The sequence below is a fragment of the Rhopalosiphum maidis genome, chromosome 4, assembly GCF_003676215.2.
Source record: "Rhopalosiphum maidis isolate BTI-1 chromosome 4, ASM367621v3, whole genome shotgun sequence".
Classification (NCBI taxonomy): domain Eukaryota; kingdom Metazoa; phylum Arthropoda; class Insecta; order Hemiptera; family Aphididae; genus Rhopalosiphum; species Rhopalosiphum maidis.
The window spans coordinates 28903567-28924061 of record NC_040880.1 but is presented as its reverse complement, the minus strand read 5'-3'; the positions used below and the strand labels follow the sequence as shown (position 1 = coordinate 28924061).

General features: G+C 29.3%; 4 protein-coding genes across 5 annotated transcripts in view; 2 read left to right on the top strand and 2 right to left on the bottom strand.

Moving 5' to 3' along the window:
- The first annotated feature begins 1929 nt into the window (after positions 1-1929).
- Positions 1930-6336, top strand: LOC113548690. Its single transcript, XM_026949706.1, has 4 exons — positions 1930-2694; positions 3333-3819; positions 4452-4573; positions 6130-6336. The coding sequence occupies exons 1-4, from the start codon at positions 1930-1932 to the stop codon at positions 6334-6336; spliced, it is 1581 nt and encodes a 526-aa protein (XP_026805507.1).
- A 2706-nt stretch (positions 6337-9042) lies between these two features.
- Positions 9043-9966, bottom strand: LOC113549273 (cytochrome c oxidase subunit 5A, mitochondrial). The gene is made up of 3 exons (XM_026950496.1): positions 9719-9966; positions 9496-9640; positions 9043-9401 (listed from the first exon to the last, which is right to left on the bottom strand). Exons 1-3 carry the CDS (start codon positions 9817-9819, stop codon positions 9177-9179), a joined length of 471 nt encoding a protein of 156 aa, XP_026806297.1. The 5' UTR covers positions 9820-9966; the 3' UTR covers positions 9043-9176.
- Positions 9967-10126: 160 nt separating this feature from the next.
- On the top strand, positions 10127-13333 carry LOC113549272. 2 transcript variants are annotated; one of them, XM_026950494.1, is made up of 7 exons: positions 10127-10232; positions 10403-10598; positions 10813-10997; positions 11103-12402; positions 12462-12583; positions 12795-12994; positions 13062-13333. In XM_026950494.1, the coding sequence occupies exons 3-7, from the start codon at positions 10977-10979 to the stop codon at positions 13072-13074; spliced, it is 1656 nt and encodes a 551-aa protein (XP_026806295.1). In that variant the 5' UTR covers positions 10127-10232; positions 10403-10598; positions 10813-10976; the 3' UTR covers positions 13075-13333. The 2 variants fall into 2 exon arrangements, with proteins under 2 accessions (XP_026806295.1, XP_026806296.1); XM_026950495.1 differs by lacking the exon at positions 10127-10232 and having other exon boundaries at positions 10271-10593.
- A 4032-nt stretch (positions 13334-17365) lies between these two features.
- LOC113549220 (lachesin-like) overlaps positions 17366-20495 on the bottom strand; it is a 79920-nt gene continuing 76790 nt past the window's right edge. The window contains exons 6-9 of the mRNA XM_026950416.1: positions 20358-20495; positions 19584-19733; positions 17619-17705; positions 17366-17524 (exon numbers count right to left, since the gene is read on the bottom strand). Of these exons, the coding sequence (XP_026806217.1) occupies positions 17388-17524; positions 17619-17705; positions 19584-19733; positions 20358-20495 (512 nt within the window). The 3' untranslated portion in view covers positions 17366-17387. The remainder of the gene's footprint in view (positions 17525-17618; positions 17706-19583; positions 19734-20357) is intronic.

Below are 20495 nucleotides of genomic sequence, written 5' to 3'. Positions count from 1 at the left end.
TAATTAATACAACGATATTATAGTACCTACATAGGTAATAATAATTTATTGTAACGTAACTATATGGACTTGTCGCACTTTGTGCATTCGGCGTGATGTCACTGACCTGTTGACTTGGTGATATCACCCCGAGAGCGGCTGAAGACAATATCACTATTTAATTACTATTATTATAATATTATGTATAATACCTGTAATATCAACGACGTTATATGATAAAATAATATGTAATATTTGTGTGCGTTAAATGCATATGTATTCGCAGATCGGTAAATATTTATAAACATAAAATCGTTGTATAAAGAATATAATATATTATAATACTTATATTATTAATAATGTTTATGTATATACTCGGGAAATAATAAACGCGAAAAAATGTCCAAAAGATCTATACATATTATATGGACACTGTCGATCTATTTAATATAATTTCATATATTATATTATACACCTAGATTATTGTTATATAATATTTACGCTAAAAAAATCGCGATTCTTTAGCACGTTAACGTATAGCAAAGTTATGTATAGTATCGTCCGTTGATCGGAGTCTTGATATATACATATTAACGTTTATCGATAGACGAGTGCCATATAAACGTTTGCACACATTTTAAATAACAACATTATGATATTATATTATAAGCATACAAGTTTCCTCAATATTATTATAGCTTTTTTCTATATATTGTATACAATTATTGATTATATTATACTGAAGAAATTCAGCTTTTGGATTTTCTTCTCTTCGTTTTTTCTTATTTTTACATCATCAGTCAGCGCGTTTTACAATACCTATAAATAAGACCGTAATAAAATGTAGAAAAAATAAAAAAAATTTCAACAATCTCTAAACCTATACTGTACATATTATATTATTTATTATCATTTTTTTTTTTTTAATTGTATTATTATTGTTTAAGGCTCTATAAATGTCAACTCGGATCATATTACAAACTGTAATATTAGCTAATTATTTAGTTATTTATATAATAGTATAATTATAAATTGTATACGTGTTATGTAGTTTAAAAAATATATGTGTTTGTATATTCTATAATGTTCATTTAACACGTTTTATTCATAAAAATGCGAACGATGAGTGAATAAGTCTGGACACATACAAATCATAATAAAGTAATGAAGAATCTATCATTATTAATGATCAAATACTTAAATGAGTTTCTGTGTTTACTAATGGAATTTCTATTAATGGGTATTACACGGGATCCGGTTTATCCCGGTACAAGTCCCTAGTTTCTGGTCTGATTATATACTGTATGTGCTAGTGCTATTCTATGGTTACATAAATATACGATCTATGGCACAATTTAATACGAAATATTGTTCCTACACATATTATACTTACGCGTTTCGTTTTTGGAATCAAATAATATTCGTTTCGTCCTGTCTACTGTATTTATAACAACTTGCAATTCTTCGTCGGTATGATACAGCCTTACACTCGTGTGGCCTTTTAATTTCGGAGCTAGTATATTATTATTTAATGTTTTGATCTAATAATGCGTCATGTCGGACTAGCGATAGCCGAGAAACATTCAACGATACGAGACTGGTGCGTCGATAACTATATTGTTAAGATTTATAATACCTATAGATACGAAAAGACAACTGATATATGCAATGGAAACGTTGCCGCCTGAGGTGTGTAGATGAAATATTAATATATATATATATATATATATAATGTATTATTAATAGGTATACTCTGCAAGTTCGGACTAACCGTATAATGAACAGTAGGTAAGGTACCCAATGTACCTATTTATTTATATACATCCATTATATTATATATATATATATAAGATCGAATACCAGACGCGTACCAGTACTTCCGTTCACGCGTGGATTTTACAGATAATCACGGAAATCCTGGAATACTTGTCGTTTGACGATCGGCGCCGGATGGCCCTGGTCAACAGGACGTTCCGGTACGCGTCCCTGCACCCGGCGCTGTCGCAACGAGAGTTGTTCGTGTACACCGCTCCGGTGCAGCGGCTGCGGGTGGACGACCGGCGGCGGCGGTTCGAAGACTTCAAAAAAGCGTTGCGCGAGCCTCGGAGGAAACGGTTGTGCCTGAAGTTCTGCGGCACGAACCGCGCGGACATCGGTAGGGTGTTCGGCGGCGGCGCCGGTTGGCCGCCGTCCGTAGTGTCGCTGCACCTGGACGGCCAGAGCTGTCTGACCGACTCGTTCCTGGACGCGATCACCGGCTGCTGTGTCGGTCTGCAGGAGCTGCGCCTCGAGAACATCGGCCGGCTGTGCGTGGCCGACAAGCCCCGACGACCGATGCTCGCGTTGCGCAGCGTGCGCTTGCACCGGGTGGGCGTGTCGGACGGGTGTTTCGACGCGTTGATGGGTTGCGCCCCGAACGCCGCGGACGTGGGCATCGATAACTGTCAGACGTACGAGTGGCTGGACCCCGCGGACGCGGCCGTCGCCAGGATTTCCAACGCCGGGCTGTCGGACGCCAAAATCGTCGGTTACCTACAGGGCACCGCGGCCCGCACCGTGGACAGCCTACGGTTGAAACAGTGCTGTCACGTGTTCGGCGCGATACGGTCCCGGGTCCTTCGGCTCAAGTCGCTGCTGTTGAGCCAGGACAAACCGTACCTGTACACGTGTCGGACGATCGACTGCGAACAACTCGGATCGGCATTGGCCCTGCAGGTGAGTCTTAGCGCACGGGTGACCTTTACATCGTTATAGAAATGCCGCGCCGTTTTTACGGTTTTTTTTTTTTTTTTTGAGATATGTATGGTAGCTCTAATGTATGACATCGTCGTTTCGTATTTTCATCCAGAAAAATATAACTTTGTTACAGTGTAATAAGTAATAACGTATACCATTTAAAAGATATCCCTTCCAATAAATGTATAATAATATACCAGGTAATGATGGCGACATTATTATTGTTTTTATAAAATATATTCTAGTATAGTAATAATTCACGAAGTGGTGAATCTTCAAGAAGTATAATTTTAACCCCTTGCCTTTTTTTTTTTTATCAAATCGGATATTACTTATGGTCTTGATAAGTTCTAAGTCGTTTATTGACTCGTGTACCTATGCATATCTATATATAGTTATGCAGTTATGCTTAACTTTAAAAATGTTTCATAAAAATAGCACTTAACGCAATGAAGCATAGACCGCAGCGTTAAAGTCTTGTTCGTCGACAGTTCATAACAACATAACAATATGATATTATAAAGCACTTAAAAATAACATTAAATTATTCAAATAGGTGTTTATTACATTTTGGTATAAGACGTTTTATAATATCATAGAAAATCAATCACGCATAGGTGTCGCTGCAGTGGTTGGAGATCAATCACCTCCCGGCACGTGTACTCGCGGCCGTGTCCGGGCTGCACGGTCTCCGGCACTTGACGTTGAACTTGACGATCAGTCGCGATGACGCGGAATGTCTGCGAAAATTTGCCGAGTCGTTGCGCGAAATGAAGCGTATCAGGACGTTGGCCGTAAACCGAGCGATAGTGGCGAAATCATCGACGGACGAAGGACGCGACGTGCTACTCCGGACGTTCGCGATACCGGAATGCGCGTACCAATCGCTGACGTCTTTGGACTGTTCGTTAGACGGCGGTCTGTGCGTGTTGCGCGCCGGCCAACGGTTGTCCAGCTTGCGGATCCGAAACGGTGACGTGCTGACGGCCGGTGGTTTGCGGCTGTTGTTCGATAATCTCGTCGGCTTGAGACGTCTGTGGATCGACAACTGCGTCTGGCTGGACGACGACGTCATGTCCGCGTTGCCGGTGTCGAATCTCAAAGGTATACTCCTGTGTGCAATAAGTAAATCATATTGTACACAGTAACGGTTGAGCGAGGTCGGATCGATCATATCATCGTGGGTTCTATAATATATTATATAAATAACATGTATACGTAATATGTGTTCGCGGGCATATTCGTGTAACGACACCGAGTCGACCGTCGTCAGGCCGCCACTTCGGGATGTTCTGAGAATGTAGTGGACAATCAGTGGGGACAAACTTCATACATTTTATTTATATTGTCTATATAGCTATTATAGTTTATGTATAACACGCGAATTTAGTATAGGTAGTAATATAAATTACGAAAATTTGAAGGAAAAATGAGTGGGGTGACTGTCCCATTCGCTTCGCCTCCCCCCCCCCCCGAGGACGTTCCTGGGGCAAACGAAATAAAATAGTATCTACAGCATGCCAAATGGATATTCCCGTATATAGAGTTATTTGCCAGCGTCCCAGGAGTTATGGAACTACGAGTAACGGAGCGTACACGAAAAATCTCTTTTTATTTTCCATTTTTATATGTTCAACCGAATGCCAACGGTTTATCCCACCATAATTGATGATTTTCTTGCTAACAGACTTCCTCTTAGATATTAAGAGTAAAAGATTTTTTTATTACATTTTCAGGGTTGGTTTCTCTAAAAATATTCGACGCAAATCTGACATACCGATGTTTGCCATACATTAGACTTTTGCATTTAAACGTCTTGACCATCGACAATGTTTCATTAGGACCGTGCGTTGCATTGGTAATATAATAATATATGTATTACTATTAGTTTTAATATATTTAATGTATGTTGGTAAACATTATTAATAATAATAAATAATAATAATAGAACAACATAAAACACGAACGAATGTCTTAACGAAAATTATTATATATTATTATACATATTAGAGACTATAAAAGTATAGCAACTAAACGTTTCTAGAATTGCCTAGATATTGCCCCTGTGACTATGTCTTCTTAATAAAATCTACGTTCAAAAATCGATAGCCTTCACCAGCTCACGCGTATAACGTGTATTTTATACTGCGTATTGTCAATATTGACAATATTTATTATTATAATTATTATATTGTTTATATCAATGATAGGCAACTAATGTAGTATTACAACTCACAATAGTTTATACGCATATTTTTTTGACGATTTAAAATTATTTCTTTTATAATTTCTAATATTATAAACATATTATATTAATTGGTTATATTATTAATAGCCAATAGTTTATGGTATAAATTTGTCGTATACTTTAGGTCGCGAGTAGTTGTAGACCTTTTCGTTGCATTAATTGGTTAAAGACTGCCACGGAAAAAGTATATGAAATATAAATAATAATTATAATTATTTATATACCTATATAATTTTGTACAAAAATATTGTGTTAAAACTTAATCTTTGAGCAGGCACGTACGCAGAAAAAAGTTTTGGGGGGTGTTTTTTAAAATCAGTTATAGAAAATTAGAAATTTTTTTAATATATATACAAAAAAAAATTTATGAAAATTAGGTATACTTAAAATACTTTTTTTTAAATATAAATATTGATATAATAAAATTAACCTTAAAATTGAATAAGTAAATAACCATGCAAAAACCCAAGTGTTTCGGGGGGTGTTTGAACACCCAAAACACTCCCCCGTGTACGTCCCTATCTTCGAATATTTGTCAATGGTCCTAATTTCTAAGAAAAATTATGAAAAATTTTCCAAATGATAATATTTTTAAACGTCATGTTATTATTTTTTCATAATTTATAATCGTTTTCAAACATAAATAATTATTTATAATCATTTTTAATCTTTTAATACTTATTGTACCATAATCATTTTTATGATTAATATTTATTAATTTTAAAACGTTAATATAAATAGGGTAGGTAATTTACTTATTTCTAATACATTTTTCATTTGATAGGTAATCTATTATTCAGATTAATTTATTTGATGATTTAATTTAATGTACAAGTATACAACCAATTTTTAAATTTTATACCACTAATTAATTTTAGGTACTCCCGGAACTAAATAATATTGGCGAGTTACCAACAATAACTCGGTGTGCTAGATTATACTTTAGTAGATTAAGTAACAAACTTTATTCTAACCCATTTCAGAATAGTAAAAGTTCTAAAAATCAGTAGCTCGGTATTCATCCTATATTATTTCATTTGAAATTTGAAATAATATTCTTGAATTCAAAACTTTTTTTTTTTTTGAGTGAAATATTATATGTAGATATCTGTTTATATTGCTATAGTACCTAATTGTAATTATTCATATTTTATTTTTTGTTGCAGAACGATTTGTCTGATTTCGATTATTGTTTAAAAACATTTAGTTGTTTTGTTCCTGCTTTAACTCAACTCGAATTACAACTGTATTGTAATCAATCAATTTTTAAAAAGTTACGTTTCGAAACACTATTTTACAACGACAAAAAAATTGCGTTTAAATCTTACTTTAGAATATTGAAAAAACTGGTACTACTGTATAGATACACTTAACCATAGACTTAGTTTATAATGTTTATAGGTTTATACAGTTAGGTAACTGATCCCATAATTTGATTTTTACAAGTTGAAACCCAAAGATTTATATTTTGATTTTCTAAGATATAGGTGCATAAATACATAATGCATTATCTACATTTTTTCACATGTAATATAATTTGTGTAATTATTGATTATGGTTTAGTTAATGCATAGAAACAAATAAGGTTGCACAAGTTAATGATTTTTTTTAACTCGTTGAGTTAAGTTATTTTAAAAATAATTAAGTTAAATTAAGTTAAAAGTTACTCATAATTTTTTCGTTAACTCGTTAAGTTAAAAGTTAACTTTTAAAAAAATGTAACCTAACTTAGTTTAAAGTTAACATTTTATAATTTGCAAAAATAAAAAATTCCAGACACATAATGTTGTTGATAAGATAATTTTTCTTTACGCCCAAGAAATACCAGGGAAATTTAAAATGATACATCAAAGTACCAACTAGCGATTGAAAAAACCTGATTTTCTAAAATCAATCCTACAATTTTTAACTATTCTTCGCACATAAATTAACTTAATTTATAGATAGTTTTGAATAAAATTAACTTGACGCTAACATGTTAATCTTAAAAAAAATTACGAGTTAATTAACTTAACGTTTTAACTTTTAATTCGTTAATGCCCAGGCTTGGAAATAAATGCCTGTTGTTATTTAACTGTTTACTATATAATTTACTATTATAAATATATTTAGTCATAGATATGGCCGATATGGATAAGTATAATTATAATACATAATATTGTGATATTATAATATTACTATTATTACTCTACAGTCTACGGCAGATATAATATTATGATCATTAATTACTTAATTAGACATAGGGACCTAGTCATTTGTTATTTCAAATGTTCCAATAATATTATTTCTTTTTTGGGTACATATTTTTTCTTTATAAACAGTTTAAATTATGGGGGGGATTGCATGATCTAGCATTACTCCACGTCTCCACCAAAACACTGTCACTGAATTGGTAAGTTATTGTTTTGAGAATGAAGTAAATTTTAATTCATTGATAAATCACTGTATACTATAATATTGTTGTTAGTTGATAATTATGAAAGCTTCTTGGGGATGTTCATACAAGACTCGAGAATGAAATTAGAATTTTTTAAATAGATAGGTACCCTTTTGGTTAAGGAAATTCAAATCATTATCATACATTAATATTTATACACATACCCATCTTAACTAAAATAGTGTTGATACTTGATATTATTAATTTTTATACTTGTTACCAAGTTGTTTTATCTAGACGGTTTGTGTTGATGTACATTACAAATTGCAGAGCCCAACTTAGGAAATATGGGACTGGGGCAACATAATTTTAGGGGCCTTTAATATTTTTTAAATGTAATTAAAAAAATACTGTGAGCTTAAAATAATATAATTGCTTTAGTGAACAAAAATTTTAATTACAGAACATTAATTAATTTTTAATACTTAGGTACTTGTATAATATTTAAATACAACTATTTGAACTGTTTACTATCTATAGATAGTTTAGATTGTTATAATAATGTCAGTTCAAATAAAAAAATTTAATAAATGTTTATTGATATACATCAGGTAAATGTGTAACAAAAGAAATAATATCATGAAATTGCACAGTGCTACTTCAATATTTAATCAATAAGGGCCTGTGGCTGTAGCCCCCTCCTAAAGTTGAGCTCTGACAAATTGATTGACATAAAAATCCTATTGTATGTTTTACTGGTGGATTAATTACCGAAGTGAGATGGAAGCCCATCACTCATAATCTATTAGTGAATGAAGAAAAAGACTCCTTATGACTAACATTGATTCTTTAAGACAATTAAAGAATATGATTCAAAGGTTTTTCTTAATGTTATAAAGAATTGGACAATTATGAATTCCATGTTTCTAGAATTTCAATTGGAAATTAATATTACTTACTCCCTTGTTTATCTTATTGACTCCGCAGTCTATACTTTTAACAGAAAAGCTACAAATAATAAATTGGGAAATTACACCAAATCAAACAGACTCAAATAAGCAAGTTTTTTACAAATGGTATGGGATAAAAATAATAAATACAATTTATTCATAGTATATTTTTTACAAGTATACCTAAAATATTTAATTGAACCAAGCAACTCTTTATAAATGAAACCAATTCAAGGGGAATAATTAAAGCAATATTGGTATTGATTAAATACAATTTATAATTTGTATGGATTTGTAGATTACTAGATACAGCACATACTTATAATAATAATATAATTACTTTATTTTAATATTCTGTTCTTGTAATATAATTTATAAAATGAAGGAAAATCGTATCGATTCAATTACTTAGGTTTTTAATTTTTTATTTAATTCTTGAGTTCGCAATTATCAATATTGTTTTAAGTTATCTTTAAATAACTAATATTATTAATAGATTTTTGAATTTGTTTCCATTTCCACCATTATAATACAATATGATACGTTAAGTATATAACAAAACAGTATTAAGTAACTCACTGCAGTTAACAAATCTTAGAAGACCATCTTTTTTTTAATAAATTGTCTTTTGCAGATTACTTAATGAAATTAAGACCTAGCGCTAAATATTAAAATATTCTAAAAATGTATTTTAAATATAACTAATAGTTAAATGTGATAAATATATTCTGAGGAAAAAATTTAAGCAAAAATAATGTTTACTACAATGATTATTTTATGTTTTTATTATTACTTTTTTTTTTTCAATACAAATTAACAATATTTTTCTAACATACATTTTTAACTTGAACGGTGAACGCCAATGATTACAAAAATATATTATTTTTTAATAAATGTGATCAACATCATCCAATGCTAATTCTGGTTTGTCATATCCAAGAGCTTCGGGTGTGTCTATACCTAATTCTTGAAGAGTAGGTGAGATTTCTTGTAAAATGTATGGGTAGATGCTTTTATCAATTTCACTTTTGATTCGCACACTCTCAAGGAATCTTATTGCCATGGCATAATCGTTAAGACGACGACAAGCTTTCAGCGCAGCAATAATCACCTAATAAAAATATAAAACACGTACACGTCACAATCAGTCATACATTAGTTTGTATAATACATATTAAAATAGCATAAATAGCAGTTAAACATACTTTAGGTTCGGCTATTGCGTCTTGGCCAGCCAGATCATTCATTGCTTTCCTTGCTTCCCATCCGTCAATGTCACTACGGTTGAAGTATGCTTCATATCTTGAGTAGAATTCTTCATCGGTCTCTTCTTTGTGCTCAGACATAAACCTAAAGGACGCCATTAACGATCAAAAACATATGCATAAAAACGTAATCCGAACACAATCGAAGTGAAGTATTTATTACCTCGCAGAAACAGCAGTAATAGGTTTGATTGTAGATTGTCGCCCGACGGTCATGACTCCACGGGATATTTTTGAACAAGTACGCAACACCGAAGGGAACATTGTCGTTAGTTATATTGTTCGACTAGATGAATATTTCTAAGAGTACGACAAAACGAAATGTTCAGGAAATTACGAGAATAACGCTACAAAATATAACACAGAAAATTTTTTGACCGAAACGATAAGTCAGAAAATCATTATTACCTCGTCCAGTCGTCCTAGTGGAAAAAAAGTAATCAAACATCTGTTAAACAGTGAGGTTATAAATGTGAACGTGATACTGGTTTTCTATAATTCTTTTGATTATTAAGATGGTCACACTGATAAAGTCTTTTCGCAACAGGTATATCATACTATTCACAGTATTTTTGAATAAATATTATATTTTTAACATCACAAGGAGACGTGAGATGCCCACCGAACTACGGAATAATAACGATAGTGCTGACTGCCGAGTCTAGTGATTTACCTATGTACGTTATACCAAATCGTTTATTTAAAATTTAAAATTGTATTAATTGTGTAATTTGATATTCATAATCATAATTATTATTTTTTAACCATATGATCAAGTGAACCACGCTTAATGTTTATTGCAGTCTATTTTTCAAAAAATATTTTACTCATTTTTTTCCATCAGCAGATTTTTGGCATACATACCATAATGATCATAAATTATAATGACGTATCGGATTGGTGTGAAGACATGAAGTATAATAACAGAATAAATGAAATATTTCATTTATTCTGTGGTTTAATTAGTCACCTACATTAATTGTGTATGATGTTAGAAGTAGACTGTCTTTTGTGGAGTTCTATTTTCCAGCATCCGTGGTAAGGTGTGTTAGCAAATAAGTAAAAAAAAAAACATTAACATTAAACGTGTGTATCAACTATCGAGTGACTAAAATAATGAAAATAATTTAATTTACTAAAACACTACAATTTATTGTCTAGTGAGGTTTTATTTAAGTGATAATGATAAATTTCAAGATTGTCGCCCGATAGTCGATTGATGTTAGAGATTTATTTTGAATGCTTGCACTATTTCAGTTGTAGCAGTTCTCAGTATGTCATAGTTCCTTTGACAATTAAACCCACTTAAACGTCGTTTCCACTTGCTATGCTTATACTTGTCACGCATTCAAGTATTTGATGTTTATACTTGTTTAGCACAGTATTTTTTCAACGCTGTTGATACGCATTGAGTAAACAAAATGGAAACATTACCAGCAGAGGTACGTGCAATACGTATTATAATATACTGTTCTAACTTTCCAACGAGCTATTTTAGCAAATTTTATATTTCTTTTTCTTTTTATAATTATATTATTGATTTGTAGATTATCACACAGATAATGGAATACTTACCATTTGATGATCGACGAGAAGTGGCTATGGTCAATGAAGCATTTTATTATGGTTCATATCACCCAATGTTCTCTAGAAAAGAATTGCTTACCTATCGGTCATTACATGAGAAATTAAATAGTTTTAACGAATTCAAAAATATGTTGAAGAAATCAAGAAGAAAACTATTTTGTTTGAAATTTATTGGTTTGAATTTTGTAGACGATTTGACCATTTTCACAGACTTAGGGAATCGCATTGTATTATTAAATTTTTATAATTTGGAATCATTAGATGATTCATTTCTGGATGCTATTGCCCAATGCTGTATTAATCTTGAAAAATTAGTATTTGTAAAATTGACAGATTTGTACTTAACTGATAAGGACCGTGTTCCAATACTCAAATTGTGTTGCATCGATTTAGAGTATGTACAAATCACTGATAGAGAATTTAATCTAATTTTGAAACTTGCACCAAATTTAAAGGATTTAAGTATTATTGGCTCTAACATAAATAGTTCAAGCCTGGTATTACAAAGGTTTTACCCTCATGATACAAATGATGTCACTAATAATAATCATTTATTTAACAAGTATAATTCAAATTATATTTTTTCGGATAAAAATATTATACATCATTTAAATAATTCTGTTAGATTAAATAGCCTTGTGTTAAGCGAAAGTCATATATTTTTTCAGATTCAACCTTTACAACACAAATTGAAATCATTGGTGTTGAGTTTTGAAAATAAATTTATAAATCAATCCTTCAACTTTATGAATTTTGAGGTATTAAGTCAGTATGTATCTTTAGAACGATTAGAAATACATAATTTACCTGTTGAGTTGTTATCAAATGTATCTAAACTATATAATCTACGGCACTTGATATTAAGTTATATTATTGTGAAATCAAATGTATTTAATGGTCCTGAATTATTAAAATCTTTAAAATCATTTTTGCTATCATTAAAAGATTTGAAACATATCAAGACATTATCCTTTAATAGAGCCGATGAAAATCATTGTATTATGTTTCCAACACTTGCGTTGCCGAACTGCATTTTTAATTCTCTTACATCATTGGACTGTTCTCTTGATACAGATTTTGGAGCATTAATATTTGGTAAAAATTTAACAAGCTTGCGAATCAGAAATGGTGGTATTCTCAATGAAAATTATTTAAAACTGATATTCAGCAGGTTAACTAATTTACAGCATTTACATATCGACCAATGTTATAATGTAAATGATTTTGTTTTAATTGATTTGCCAATATCTAACCTGAAAGGTATAGAAACATTAATTTAAATATTTGTATGTTATTTATCAACCATATTGTACTTTCAGGATTGATTACTTTAAAAATACTGGATTCAAAAGTTTCATATCGATGCTTGCAAAGCATTACAAATCCAAGTTTAAAAGTTTTAATTTTCGACAATGTGTCATTTAAATCAATTTCATCACAGGTAATATATTATGGTATGATAAAATAACAACAGATTTATAATTATTATTATTTACAAAGCTATTTAAATTTGATCTTGACAAATATTAGCCTATTACAAATAATGTTTTTAAATTAAAATAGATAACAAATGAAATATATAATCTAATAAAAAAACAAAGATATTTAATAGAAATAGAATTTTAATTTACTTCTGTTTTATTTTGTTTCAGCATGATTTGAATAAATTCGAAGAAAGTATATTAATTTTGAGTGCCAATATTCCTGCGTTGACTCACCTTGAAGTCTGTATGAATCCCACTAGCTTAAGATTAATTGAATCATTAAAATTATTAAGTTATTTTCGGAGTAATGCTAAGACGTTAATAAATGTGAATTTCAAGAGGATGAAAAAGTTCAAACTTTGGGATTGGTACTAATTTTGTTGTAAATTTAAGGACCTTATTAAAATTATATTTTATTAATGTAATTAATTATAGGTATTCATATTAAGAACGATTCTATGTGACTGACTTGTTTGGAATGGTGGTAGAAGAATCTGATCGCTAACAATGAAAATTGGTGGTCACCCGGTACTGCTCTTATTCTGACTAGGTTATATGGTAATTACTATTTTAAGTTTTTAATTATTGTATAAAATCTTTGCTTGATGGGATTTTAAGATTGCCTTATTATAAGTAAATAACTGCATAGGTACTAATATCATAAGTATGAACTTATAACTTATTATATCAAAATATAACAAAAGACTGTAAAAAAAAATGTTTGTAATTAATATAATATTTAAAAAATTAGAATTATATTTTGTACAATTTTTTTTTTAAATTTAAATTTATTTTTAGAATTGTTAATCATCTAAAATATTTTATAGCGATAAAAAAAATAACAACTGTTCTATCACATTAATAATTATTAATTAATGTAGTAAAGGTAATGAAATATTTGATTAATTTAATATTTTGTATCCTTAGTTCATTACCATAACACTGTTAGTGTAGAAAATAAATTTTGAGTATTATGATTTTTTTTTTTTTTCATGAAATTATACTACCACAAATAATGAATAAATAATAACTATTATTGTTATTTATTACTATGTAAATCTTAATTATTTTTGATATGTATTCAGCTTTTTGTCATTATCATTATTTATAATCAATAGTAGTACCTACATATTTAAGTACTTTATATTAAGTATTATTGTATTACATAACCTGCTGTACTGTATAGGTGTCTAGTATTAATATCTACGTTGTGTTGAATTTAGATTACGATAATAGATGTTTTAAACTTTGAAAGACATCTTCTAGTGTTCATAGTTATAATAATATTATAATAACTAATTAAAAACTAATATTATCAAATTTATATATGTAAGTATCAGATATTCTAGTTTTTTACATTTTTCAAAATAAAATACCCAATATTATTATAAAAGATATTATTTATTAGTAAAGCATTAAATATTGATCATTATTAAAGTAATAATTAGTTTTAAGAAAATCCATGTTTTCATTATTTGTTTTATTTAGTTTCCTGAAATACATAAAAACCTACAGGCTATAATAATATATAAAGTAGATAAAATGATTATGAATATTGTTTGTATTATTGGTTTGTGTTTAAAAGTGTAGTTATTAACTATTAAGAGAGGTAGTAGAAGCAATTGCTTTTCTATCGTAACTTTTATTTTTTAAATGATACATATATTTAATTTATTTAAAATTTGAATGTACTTAATATATACATATTTGCATAAGATAATTATTTAGTTTTAATTTCTAACTTGCTAAGCAGTTTGTTCAAAGTGACTAAGGTAGATACAAAGTATGATTAGTAGGTTTACCTATTCAGTAAATAAATTAAGAAAATGTTATTAGTTTATTACCCTCTTATAGACAGGTAAAAACTCAAAGATGGCCATATTCACTCCATTAGTAGTTTTGCAAATTACTAGTTACGCCAAAACTATGTGTATATCTTACTATATGATGGTTACCTACTTGGCTACTTTGAAAATGTGTAATTTGTTACAAGTTACAGATGAAGTAGGTAATATTATTGATTATAAATACTAGTATTTATAATCAATGGTAATACTTAGGTAGATACATTTAAATTTACAAGTTAGATACTTGAATATTGGGGGGGGGGGGTTATGAAAAAAAATGCATTAGGTACCTGTGTAAGCTTTACCTATCAACAATTTAAAAACTTATTGACATTCAAATTTATTTAAACATCGATTAAAAAATATAATCGGTAACTAATAAGGACTCAATATATCACGGTCCACGGTAGACTGTTATCATTGTAATCAAGAAGCATACATACTATATAATATAGTTAAGTATTTCAATATTTCAGTGTTAAGGCTAAGCACTACGAGGATGTTAGCGTACTATTTGTTTTCTCTCTGACCCACGCGCAACATAGCAAATTTTACGTTCACAATAATGACTAAGTCTATAACCAGTGCCGCAACTATCGGGGGTGCTAGGGATGCACAAAATCCCCGGTCACCCGGGCCCTAAATTAATTCATAACAATAGGCCTATGGCTGAACTATTTGGAACTTTTTTTTCTAAATATTATGGTTACAATTTATTATACGTCTGATCAAAATTAAAAATGTTTAGACTATAAGAGCATTATTATTCAATAACGCTAATAATAACAATTATGTGTATTTAAAAATTAAACTAATTTTTTATTATCTAAAAATAGAAGGATCTTATATAAAATTAATGTATTTCAAATAGTTTATCGCACCGCACCACCCGCCACAACACGTTTCATATAAGTATACTATATATTATAAGGTAATTTTTTAAGCATGCAAACCCCATTTTTATGCTTAAATTATGTACACGTTAAAATTCTGAGTTTTGGAATTTTTAAATGTAATTATAGATGATAGTTTCGAGTACTTAGATATTTCACAACATTTTAGAAGTATTCTGTGGCAATAACAACATTGGTTTTTCAAATGAGAACATATATTATGTTTTAAAGCAAAATGTGAATCAAGTAATTTTTCTGAAAATGTTGACGTATTATAATCGGAATTTGAATGAAAACTTCCAGAGTCATTCTACTTTAAATACTAAGAATTAAGGATAATAATCTATTATATAAAAATAATTTGTAAATGGATACGAGCCCGATAGTTATAATTCGGTATGCAATATAAACTATTCGTTAATAATTTCTACTTATTACTAAATGCTTATAGATTAATATTGCACCTGACAGTTTTCAAAACATGGACTATTATCATTATTCCTTAGTATTTAAAGTATAATAAATAACTCCGAAAGTTTTCGTTCAAATTTCGATTACAATACGTCAACATTTTCAGAAAAATTACCTGATTCACATTTTGCTTTATAACATGATACATATATGTTCTCATTTAAGAAAATAAAGTTGGTATTGCCACAGGAATACAGGATACTCTTTAAATATTGTGAAAAATATAAGTACTCAAAAATATTGTCTATAATTACATTTAAAAATTAAAAAAAAAAAAAAATCGAAATTTGAATACATGCATAATTTAAGCATAATTGAAAAATCACTTTGTGTAGTGACATTTATAACAACAATACAATAAGCACAAAAAAATAATGGTACAAGAAACATATTTTCATATTAATAGTTTTATACTAAACATTATTGATTTTTACCAATTTTATCCTAATGAAATTGTAAAACCAATAGACTGTTTTAGGAGCTACTGGTCATTTTACTCCTCATCCATATATGTACAATAATGTATATAGCTACAAACAGAAAGTTATATTTTTAAGGATCAATTAGGTATTTAGGTCCTTGGCTAAATGGGCCTTATAATATTTGTTTCGACACCCACCAATATATACCAAGTTGCGACACTCTCTGTAAGTATAACTATATTAATTTCTCAAATTAGAGTGAAATTACATCTTATAAAATTTAAAGTTAAGAACATCATAAGGGCATCTCATAAGCGTTTTATTATATTTTAAGTTTAAAGCGAGTTATGATTTTTTTAAGATGTATAAATAATTTACAATTTTAAAATAGGTACCTAGGTACTCATAACTCGCTTTAAAATAAAAATATAGTGAAACGTTTATGAAATGCCCTGGATAATGTTCTTAACTTTAAATTGTATAATAGTTCATTTCACTCTAATTTGAGAAATTAATATGGTTATACACTTATACTGGTTATAGTCATTATTGTGAACGTAAAATTTGCTATGTTACGCGTGGATTAGAGAGAGATAACAAATACTACACTGACATTCTCTTAATTTTTCAAAGCACTGAGCTTTGAGTCGTTTAGTATATCTACATTATAATTTATGTCTTATATAAAATATTAAGTAGGTATATAGCAGAATATAGGTTTGATATACCATGTATATTGAATATTCTACTTTCTAGTTTTTCACAACTCGCTGTATTTGTATAAAACCACCGGAAAGCTCCAAAAATTGTCTTGAAAACACCATTCATATGACCAAATACAGTGCAAAAACTAAATGGAACATATGCAGCAGGTCATAATATACATGTGATTATTAACATGCAAAATAACAGAAAAAAAAAACAATATATTACAATATCATTGAAAAATTAATTAGTTAATGTGAATAAAAACTTGATTTATAAATTGAAGTACACGTTTGACACTGTTTGCTTGTATAATGAACAAATCAAACAAATTTCACATAGTAAAATACAGTAATTATAGGATACGAATATTATATTACACATTAACATTTAATCCCTACTTGTTATACAATACTTATACAGTTATACAATATTTAACAAATTGTCTTTAATTGATAATAATATTAGATATAAAACAAAACTATGAGCAAGTGTATGACTAGATGAAACGTAGCTAGTAACATTGTCGTAAATGGCACCCGTCGTCTCATCCGAATAATCTGTAAACAGTAAGAAAGTAATATTGGGTTACGACAGGAAAACGACGAATTATGTTTGTAAAAAGGAGTGTTACACTCCTGGTGAGTTACTCACCAGTTACTTCGGTGACATTGACGCTGTACTTGTAGTTTTCACCTTCAGAAAGTACTTCGTTGGATGATTCAACGACAGTTGTGATTTCTAAGACAATGAGATACAAAGGATAGTAATAACTAATAATAATACAATAATTATTTTGAATAAAATGAACTAGGTATATATGCGTAGGTACTGGCAATAAGGTATTTAAAAAACAATAAAAAAAGTGGTGAGCAAGTGGATATCGTTTTGTTGTATAGTAGACACGGAGATGACTAGATGAGTAGGTCACTATAATGGATGTGTAAAATTTGAATGCAACAACAGGTATTATTGTATTTGTATACGGAAAACGATTCTGAACGGAAATAATTTGTAAGTCTAGGATAATTAGTGGGATATATTATATATTATTACCTATATTTAAATTGTAATATATCGTTAAGAATAATGATAAAAAATAAAAAAAAATAAAAAATTTCGATTTCGTAAAAAATAAATTTTATACGCTCATAAAATTTTTTCTATATCGACGCTGGAGTTTTTTTCTTACTGATATTTGAAGAAAAAGTTATAGAGAACCTTGTGTTGGGTATTTTAACCTTAGATATAAATCACAAAAATTTTATGAATTTTCAACTTCAACATTCCTTGTAAATTTTCGCGATTTTGACATATTTTGTAAACATTTGAACTTTTAATGATTATAAACAAAAATTGTGACTAACGATTTTTGATTTTTTTGTACTACAATAAGAACAACTTATAATAAACCTTGTATTAAATTTTAAAGATTTTTTAGAAAGCCAAATTTTTTTTAATGGCATTTTAAGAAAAAAAAATTAGAAAAATCGAAAATTTCAATGTCCTATAAATAGTTCAAACACATTCTAAATATTTTGAAAATTAAATCGTAAATAGATAACGTTAATATAAACATTTGGTGAAAATTTTAAGTATTTACAATGATTCGTTTATGAGTTACAGCAAAATCAAAAAAGTGGTTATGCGTAAAAATTCCCGTATTTTCTTTTCAAAGAGGGGCTGAAGTCAAAAATCAACGCACTATTACTACTGTCTACTTCAAAACGTGATGACAGACACAAAAATAAAAAAAAAAAAAATAAAAATTACACACATCATTGTAAAATCAATACATTCATCACTTCGTTCAGGATTTAAAAGCTGGCAATAATAGAGGTTTTTGAAAATATAATTGTATTGATAGAATTATAAATCGTAATGTAAAAAATATTTACAGTGTTATGATTTCGTGAGATACATCTGGGTTCTAAATTTAAAATATTTAAAAATTGGAAATTTCACTCTTGAAATATTTCAATAAAATATTGAAAAATATTTTTTCGTCTTTTAAACGTAATCTTGACTACGTGCCTGAATTCTTGTTATGTTCCTACACTTTTGCGCGAGTGATTTAATAAATGGTAATTCAAACCACCACTTCTGAACAGGTCTATTTGAAATACACGATTTAATGTATTAGCTGGTGATAAAATATTAGCCTGGAAATTAAACAAGCGTGGTTTGAGGCAATCATCCACGCCATTATTGAATAAGGAATCTATCAAGTTCAACTGCGGGGTGTTATCCATTGCGAATGAAAACTGCGAGACCATCATGCGCGGATAAACGGCTCCGCGTGAAATTAGCTTTTAAATCAAGGTAGGTTATTATGATAATAACTATTATTGGAAGTCTGCACGTAGTGAACACTAATAAGCGGTATGTTATAAATGTTATCAAAATAAAAATTTTATATATTAGATAATTTTTTTTAACATTTGTCTGGAAAATTATATTACATTATGTATTTCATCCATCAGTGAATTGACCGATAAATTTGGGGAGAAGGGCCGACCTGCACGACCTCCCGTTCGATCAAGTCCTTGTTTACTTTAATATGCTTATAATTTATAGGTTATAATAAATAATTACTAATAATATTATTCGTATACCAACCATAAAGCTTAATGATGCCGTCAGTCTCGCCGAGAGCGTTTACTGCTACACATCTGTAACTACTGAAATCTTCGGCACTAACGTTGGATATGTGCAAAATCATTTTGCATACGTATCCAGTTCTAATTTTATCGTCTAGAAATCTAGAACCTGCACTCATAAAACAAAAAAGATTGTTTCAATTACGGCGAACACGTTAGGTTTTATCTTATATAGGTATAAGTTATTAATAATTATTTAGGACTCTTTTCTTTTCTTTTTTTAACAAAGTTCTATGTTATCTTGTTTTATATTATTAACATACATCTTAACAGCAAACTTTTGGATTTAAGTAGAATTAATTTTATGTAGTTATCCTTAATAATATTGGCGTAATCGACTTTCTATCAAACTTAGAGGTATTATTGTGTAACATTATATTCCTATCTATGTTTGTGCGTTGGGTTTTTGTTACTTTTAAAGTATCTATTCAAGCAAATTATGAGCATTTTTAAATTGAAATTAAAAAGTACATAAACTTCTAATTGCAATTTAAATAATTAATTATGTTTTAAAATTTAAGTATCGTAAAACATCGAAGTACAAACACAGAAAATGTTCTTACATTTGAGATTTTTTATAGGTAAATTTACTTTAACAATCAAGGTGTAGGTATAATAATAGAGAATTGGGAACTATTGAATTTAAATTTGGTATGCTGTACGTTAAATGGTTGAAATGGTGACAAACACGCAGATGTATAATAATAATAGTTATAAATTATTATGTACGTACCGGAAACGATCATATCCCCGCGTTCGTTCGTCCAATAATTGATCGAAGGAGGATTCGCTTCTGTGTGGCATTCCAGTTTCGAATAGACTCCTATCCGAGCTCCTTCTAATTGATTGGAAATCATCAACATCGGAGGAA

Bases quoted from the DNA above. Each gene is read 5' to 3' on its own strand.
- LOC113548690 (XM_026949706.1), top strand. From the start codon at position 1,930: ATGGCCCTGGTCAACAGGACGTTCCGGTACGCGTCCCTGCACCCGGCG. The intron at 2,695-3,332 runs GTGAGTCTTAGC...AATCACGCATAG, and splicing joins GATCGGCATTGGCCCTGCAG to GTGTCGCTGCAGTGGTTGGA. The intron at 3,820-4,451 runs GTATACTCCTGT...TTACATTTTCAG, and splicing joins GCCGGTGTCGAATCTCAAAG to GGTTGGTTTCTCTAAAAATA.
- LOC113549273 (XM_026950496.1), bottom strand. From the start codon at position 9,819: ATGTTCCCTTCGGTGTTGCGTACTTGTTCAAAAATATCCCGTGGAGTC. The intron at 9,641-9,718 runs GTAATAAATACT...GGCGTCCTTTAG, and splicing joins ATTACTGCTGTTTCTGCGAG to GTTTATGTCTGAGCACAAAG. The intron at 9,402-9,495 runs GTATGTTTAACT...TATTTTTATTAG, and splicing joins ACGCAATAGCCGAACCTAAA to GTGATTATTGCTGCGCTGAA.
- LOC113549272 (XM_026950494.1), top strand. From the start codon at position 10,977: ATGGAAACATTACCAGCAGAG. The intron at 12,403-12,461 runs GTATAGAAACAT...TTGTACTTTCAG, and splicing joins GCCAATATCTAACCTGAAAG to GATTGATTACTTTAAAAATA. The intron at 12,584-12,794 runs GTAATATATTAT...ATTTTGTTTCAG, and splicing joins TTAAATCAATTTCATCACAG to CATGATTTGAATAAATTCGA.